General features: G+C 41.2%; 1 protein-coding gene across 2 annotated transcripts in view; it reads left to right on the forward strand.

Moving 5' to 3' along the window:
• Nucleotides 1-7,367, forward strand: part of LOC138761125 (sodium- and chloride-dependent GABA transporter ine-like) — a 103,296-nt gene extending 95,929 nt beyond the window's left edge. For both annotated transcript variants that reach the window (XM_069932769.1, XM_069932768.1), the window contains exons 12-13: nucleotides 100-270; nucleotides 6,625-7,367. In XM_069932769.1, the coding sequence (XP_069788870.1) occupies nucleotides 100-270; nucleotides 6,625-6,756 (303 nt within the window). In that variant the 3' untranslated portion in view covers nucleotides 6,757-7,367. The remainder of the gene's footprint in view (nucleotides 1-99; nucleotides 271-6,624) is intronic.
• The last annotated feature ends 403 nt before the right edge of the window (nucleotides 7,368-7,770 follow it).

A 7,770-nucleotide genomic window follows, 5' to 3' on the forward strand; every position in this document is an offset into this window, starting at 1 on the left:
CAAAAAATGCCCTTTGTTCTCCAAAAAGTTATCTGATTTATTAACTCATGCACATTTAACTTTTTTTTTATAACTAGCCTTTGTGTTGATACCCTGCAGGTTATCCTGATATTCAGCATCATACGCTATACTCCTGCCCGATACGGTAAAACGTACACATATCCACCTTGGGCTGAGGGCCTCGGCTGGACTATCTCTTTCTGTTCAATCATCTGGATCCCCCTTGCAGCTGTACACACGTTGTACACCAGCAAAGGTTCCTTTATTCAGGTGAGAGGATTGGTGGGATGGGGAGAGCTTCCACCACTGTGTGCCATCATGCGAGTATTGCAATAGATTAATGATCACAGTTTCAGTGAAAGTTGCTCAAAATGAATGAATGCTTTCAATTAGTAAAATACCATGATAATTGCAACATTATCGTTTCTGTAGATACTGGCATATTTAAACTTGACCTGCACAAGTCAAGCATTCTTCCATCAAGTTCCCTTCTCTAGTGAATCATATCAAGTGCTACAAGCAAGACAATCTATAGGCATAAATGACTCCTACAATAGACTAACTAAAAGGACATGATAAATTCATGTGGTCAATTGAAATTCATGTCTGCATTTGCAGCAGATTCTGGAAATGGAGCTGGGTTTATTTGTGACTGGTCTACAGGAGACCATTCTTCTCCCTCGTGTTGAAATATGGCTATGCAGAAAGAGGCCAATGAGCCATCAAATTAGAGCCAGTTCCAAGTACAGAAACCCTATCACTCCTGCTCCAAATCCACAGCCCAGGAACTTATTTTCCTCAAAGTTTTTATCGAATTCCCTTTTGAAAACTGAGTGATTCAGTTTCCAACATCTTAACATCTTTCCAGATCTTAACAACTCTGTTTTTTTTTCAATTCCTTGTATCCCCTGGCATCATTTATTGGAAATGTCAATCTGTGGCCCTGGACATAAAGTCATACAACACAAAAGCAGGCCCTTTAGCCCATCGCGTCTCTGGATCTGTGAGGTAGCAGCTGAGTTAGGTGCCATCCTTGAATTGTTCATTTTCTCCTGATTAAACCAGTCATAAACTTGTGTTTTCTTTGTCAATAGGTTTCTCACCTTTCCCTTTTCCAAGGAAAATCCTATCTTCTGTCTGTCGACAATATCCCTGCATTCTAGTAAATCTTGTCTCTTCTTTCTCTGGAAACTTCACCTCCTTCCTAAACGGGGAGACCAGAATGGAAAATTATATTCCACTTGTGAACAATCTGGTGCTTTATACAAGTTGAGCATAACCTCACAGCTTGCACAGTCTTGTGCCTCTATTTATGAATCATAGGATCTCTCTTATTTTACCTCTCTCAATAAATTATACACACTATCTCACTATTCCTTTGTAACTATTTCATCAATATTATCTCTTATTAAAAATAAAAAAAATTTTTTTTAAATTTTTAAAAAAAATATTATCTCTTATTTTGTTTCTCTGTAATAAATGTTATCTACTACTTGTCCTCCCATTCTGCCTCTCAGTCCCTTTGCGTCTATTACCATTTTCAACTATTTACTGCACCTCTGTGCATCAGTAAATGTGAAAATGGTGAATTAAGTCAGGATCAGTAGAAACCAGTCGGTAAAGTTCATCCATAACAGACAAGCAGGAGTTACCCAGGAGTCGCCAACAAAATAGCATGAGTGTGCAAGCTGACTTTTCAGTAGTTGATAAACCTGTTCTGGGTTGCATAATAAACTGTGGCTCCCCTAACAAGGGGGTGGTGTTTTTTGGGATATAATGAAGTCCTGAGATATGATTCCCATTAAATTAACAGAAACCAAAGCAGATAATAGCTCTACCATAGAGAAAGTAGAAATACCAATTGTACTAACATTAGCATGACTGGGTGTGAGCTCCACAGGGTTGAGGGGTGGGGGGCAGTATGGAAGACAGTGGCACTGGTTTCCACTAATGCCGATATTTTATCCCCAATATGATTGTGAATAAGAGGATTCTCTTTCATATTGCTGGATAAATTTAATCTTAGTCACCTGTACCACTGATCCCTCAGGGTCCCTCTATGCCAGCAGGTTGGGATTATTAAAGTAAAAGGAGGCAGATGGCAGTTTGACGAGGAGACAGTACCTCATGTTACATTAGGGCATGAGGTGTGACCGACCAACAATCTCGTGTCCAAAGCCCTTTACAACCATACCGGCGGAATTTATCCAGTGACGGATTGCGAGTGGACAGTCCCCACCTATTCAGAAACTAAATGCCCCAGGCCTCATTTTCTCTCTTGACCTCTACCTCCATTGTTGGCCCTTGATGGTCCATGTTCTTACCTTTTTTTGGTCGCTTAAGGGGAAAAGATTATCCCTATCCATATTAACCAATGTAGTAGTAGTAGCCTCAGCCAAGTTTTTTGTTTGCCGGTCAGAATTTCACATTTTAAGAGTTTATGCACACATGCAATTTAAGGTCTGGATTTAAGGCCAGTGATTGATTATCTGCCAAGGGAACACCAGCACATTCATCCCATTTCCTCTTGTGCCTTGCCAAATAATCCACCATTGTCTCCTGTGGTTGCTGCAAAGTCTGAGTCACTTCACCAATATTCAAATTCAAATTCAATTCAAATAGCTTTATTGTCATTGCACAAGTTATACAACGAGATTAAAAAGACAGCAGTTCAAGGTTACCAATGCAGCGACGCCACCACAGGCAGCACCACAGAAGTTAAATAAATAATTTAATTTACAGTGCCGTATATGTCCTTTATGTGAATGGAGGGTGGGGGGGGGGGGGGGGTCGGCTGTATGTATGATAGATGTGGAGGACAGAGAGGGGAATTTGTGGATATGTGTGTTCAGTATAGAGACAGTCTGGGGGAAAAAGCTGTTTCTGAGTCTGTTTGTTCTTGTCTTGATTGACCTGTAGCGTCTGCCAAAGGGTAGAGGGTCAAACAGATGCAGGGCAGGATGGGTGGGGTCCTTTATTATTGCTTGTGCTCTACTGAGGCAACGAGAGGTGTTGAGATCCTTTAGGGAGGGTAGGGAATATCCAATTATCTTTTCTGCTGCCCTCACAACCCGTTGAAGTCTTTGCCGCTCTTCTTCAGTGCAATGGGAGAACCATACTGTGCTGCTCTCTACGGTGGAACTGTAGAAGGGTATCAGCAGCTTCTGACCTACCTTGCTCTTTTTGAGCATTCTCAGGATGTACAGGCGCCTCTGGGCCTTTTTGATGACTGCTGAAGTGTTTACAGTCCAGGAGAGGTCCTCTGAGATATTGATGCCCAGGAGGGTGAAACTGTGGACCCTCGTCACACAGTCACCATCTATGTAGAGGGGGGGGCGGGTCAGACCTGTGCTTCCTGAAGTCCAGAATGATTTCCTTTGTTTTTGTGGTGTTTAGGATCAGGATCAGCCTCCCTAATAGACTGTCATCCTCTGTTCACCCACCAGTCCCATTTATACCTCACTATCTTCTCCTGGTGGAACAGAGAGCCATTCCTGCAATCCAGACCATGAGGCTCTGTAGGTGCAAACCAACAACGTGGTTATATCCCCTGATGAGGGGTTATAAATATTGCAAATTTGGATAAGCCAATTATGGAAGGTATTAGGTACTTTTAAGGGATTTGGGGCTTCTGCTGTCGTGTTCCTAACATCCGTGGGGGTCCAAGACTTAAGGACTGGGGTGTGGTCTATCATCAATTTGGGATACATTGACGAATTTGGTTCCTTCTCAGAATCAGAAACAGATGGATCATGTTTAACAGGTTTTGTGACCTGCTTTTTACTTTCTGATCTGGTCTGTGGCCCAACTAGCAGTGGAGCACTGGCTGGGAAGATTCAGACAGTCCCAGCAGCCGCAGTGATAACACTGTGCATTGGAATTCTGTCGAGCAGCAGCAATAGCTCAAGGAGTTGATTTAACTCTTTGGATTTCACATCGTTCTTTATGAAGAATATTTTTGGTAAAGACAGGCAGGTGGATCAGAGGGCTTAGACACTTAGGGTCTGTAGACACCTTTTTCTTTAGTTTTGGGAGATTGCTGTCGCTTCATAGGCATTTGCCAGGGCACATACATGCCTTGGGCACCACTTGAAGGGGGTGCCACTGTCCTCACTTTGTCCACCCAAAATCGAACTCCAGAGTTGAGCACCACACTGATCCACGCCTTTCACCTCATGCTCATCGCCTGCCGACCCAACCTCTGATCCTGCCCCCGCTGCGGTGCTGCCCGAGTAAGCCTGACATCTAACTCCCGAGCCTGACGCAATGACCACCTTGCTGATCCTAGCCCCAGCCATCCTTTGCCAACCCCCATCTAACTCCCGACGCCTGACCGCCTCACTGATCCTACCTAGCCCCATCCGTTTTCCCCATCTAACTCTCGACACCCGACTGCCTCACTGATCCTACCTAGCTCTGTTTTTCCCCCCGCCACACATAGGAAAAATGATCTAAGGGGCTAATACTGCCACTAAAGTTGAGAAAGGAATTGCAGAAGAGCACCTTGTCTGCAATCTATGCTCCCTGGCACAATTTAAATACATAATTTAAATAAATAATTTAAATACTTAATTTCAGAATGCATGAGCCACTGAGTTCCTCCAGCAATTTGTTTTTGCTCCATGATTTAGTGAAGAAAAATCAAACTTGAAATGCAAATCTTCAAGCTGGAACAGGTCTGATATAGATCAGTACTTGGGGTTGATGGAATATCACCAATGGCAAACAAAACAAGAGATTGTTGTTGTTTTTGTGACACTTCGGCAACGTCAGTTAGGGACGGTGAAGGAGGTGGTGTGGTGGCGACAGGTTGGTTGCAGGGTGAAAGTTTTAACAGAGGGAAGGGCTGTGATTTCAGTGTTTGCAATGGTCTATTTTCCCTAGATACTCGACTGTGTCACTTAGCCACATCCAACATATATGAAAACAACTTGACATGTAATTCAGTTTCCACATAGGGTCTCCCTCCCCATCTTGAGTTTTATCCACCGTTTGATTTTTTATTAGGTTAAATTGTCCTAACTATATCCCGGAGGCCATCCATACAAATAAATTGCTACTTAAGGTCAATGCCCATTGATCATTACTAGTTTCTCCAATTACCGTCTCCACTGGGGATCCCAGAAGAATAACAGGATCTCTTATCTGTGCCGATGTTTTATCAATCATTTTATCTTCTGACATGATTTTCACGTTATACAAGGACTATTTATAATTGGTTTACCCTTCCTTAATTTAGGTTTCGGCTTCAGAACTCGCGTCATCTTTGATCCCATGGTGTCTTTACTAGGCTGATTTCCCGTAACTGCAAACACAGCAAATTTCTTACCCGATATATATTACAGTATACAACATTTTATAACAATTTTACGAGAATGTTCACCAATGTCCCTGAAATAAATCTAGAATAAATCTTTTCCAAACCTCATATTTTTCTAGGCCTCTCACTCTTCCCCGCTTCTTGCCTCAGTCCATTGGTATTTCGGCTCAGCATAGGTCACCAGCTTGGTCTGCGAGACTCCAATTTCTCTCTTAGGACCTGGCTTTTTAGTTAGAGTGGATCTCGATCCAATAGGAATCCTGATGACTATGCCAATTCTGTCAACGAAATTAACTGATGGGAAATCTTGAGTATCATTTCACAGACTTTATTTCACATGATCTATCAAGGAGAGTAGGCAGCAGTCTCCACTGCTATTTGACTCCAAAATCCACCTCTACAAGTACATATTTATACTGAGAGACAAACAAGCTGTTACAGAAAATAGGATTTCATCATGGGAAAAAAAACACGTTGAAAACTACAATTTTTGTATATTAAAACTAGTTTTGTCTAATTTGTTAAAAAAATGCATTAGTAATCACTGTTTTACAAAGTTAAGGCTACAAAGTTTCTAAATAATATCTCTTGCTGAATACAAGTTGTCTGCTTCAGGCACTGTATTAGAACAAGGCCATTTGCCAACTGTGTTAGTGTCAATGTCAAAGCTTTCTGCATGTACTTTCTTCTGCAGATTGATGTTGTATCAAAACAGGCTGTTTGTCAACTGTGTTGGTGTCAATGTCAAAGCTTTCTGTGTGTACTTTCTTCCACACAGAGTCAATCCTTTCTTCATAAAATTTCTTCCATGTAACCATGGGGAATGCCCAGTGTGAAAAGTGAGCATTTACCACTCCCATCCGCCTTCTGCCACTGAGACTATTTCCTTTCCATGCTGATAATCACCCATTAGTTACTTGAGCCTTCATTTTGTAAACTAATCTTTCATATAGGACTTTAACCAAACACCTTCTAAAAATCAAGATGAATAAAATCCAATGCATTTCTTCGTCAAGAATCTGTTATCTCCTCAAAAGATTAATTGACTTCAGTGAAACAAAATTTGCCTTTCACATGTCTATTCCAGCTCTCTTCCTCCAACTTTTCCAAGTGAAAACAACAGAAAATGCTGGTAATGGACAAAAATATTATTTGACTTCACTTGCCCAGGAGTTCCGTTGATCTTCCAGGGAAATATAGCAATAGTTGTAGATCACCCAGTAGAATATCCAGGTCACAAGTGTAAGGAATTTTCAGTAAGATCACTAACACAAATAAATTAGATTTTCTTTCCTTGTTTCCAGCGTCTTCGATCTTCATTATCTCCAGTCAGTAAAGTGATACCAGCAGGAAGTCAGGAGGAGATGGTCAAACTGAAGTTGTCTTGTTCTGTCATCCACACTAACAGAAACCTTGCTAAAGAATATAATTTGTGATTTTATTTTCAATGAAAGAAGTGTGATGGATGTAATGCTAGGATAACTGGTTTTGGAGGTGTATTTTGCTTTCATTTGCAACACTGAAAACAAAATGTTTTGTCATGTCAGGCTAATGGATTCACATTTTAGTTGTGTACAATTAACCATTTTGTATTTGTGCAAAATGGCTGTTTGGCCCATGATTTTGTACCAATTTTTATAAACCTTCCCTACATTGCACCCACAAATCGTTATTTTTCTTGCATCCATGTGCTTGTCAAAGAGTTTTTTTTAAATATCCTTATTGTAGCAACCTCCACCATCATCCCTGGCCATGCATTCCAGGCACCCATTACTCTCTGTGGTGGGGGGAGGGGAAGGAAACTTGCCTCTGACATCTCCCCAAAATTTTCTTACCCTCACCTTATACAGATGTCTTCTGGTAAAAATGTACTGGCTGTTCACCATATTTATGGCTCTCATAATCTTGTAGACCTCTATTAAGATACCTCTCATCCTTCTTTGCTCCAAAGAGAAAAGCCTTATAGCTGTTAAGCTTGCCATATAAGACAAATTTTCCAATCCAAAATCCTTGACCTTAACTGTGAGCACAGTTAGTGGAGTAGTAGGAAGCTGTTAAGTCTAAGGATTGGAGAGGGGTGGGGGGTGGGGGGTGGGGGGGGTGGGGGGTGGGGGGGGGGTGGGCATCAGCAATGTTTAGTGAAACTATGTTGGCACTAGGATTATGAAAAATATTATTTAAGATATTCATCCAAAGTATGTCGGTAGATTTGGTGCCAGATTTTAAAAAATTAATTTTAAAAGATGTAAAAGCACCAACAGAACCAAAAAGAGCCTAAAAAATTCTAAAACTGCTAAATGATTCAAGAAATGGCCAAATTTCTGCTGTTTGGCACCAAATCTGGCAACCCTGGTCATCACCGTGCCGGTTTTGAGTACTTAAAAAAATTTGCTAACAGACGTGCTCCAAAGAAAATAATCTATAATCAAAAGATATGACTGATTTCCCAC

The sequence above is a fragment of the Narcine bancroftii genome, chromosome 4 (assembly GCF_036971445.1).
Source record: "Narcine bancroftii isolate sNarBan1 chromosome 4, sNarBan1.hap1, whole genome shotgun sequence".
Lineage (NCBI taxonomy): Eukaryota > Metazoa > Chordata > Chondrichthyes > Torpediniformes > Narcinidae > Narcine > Narcine bancroftii.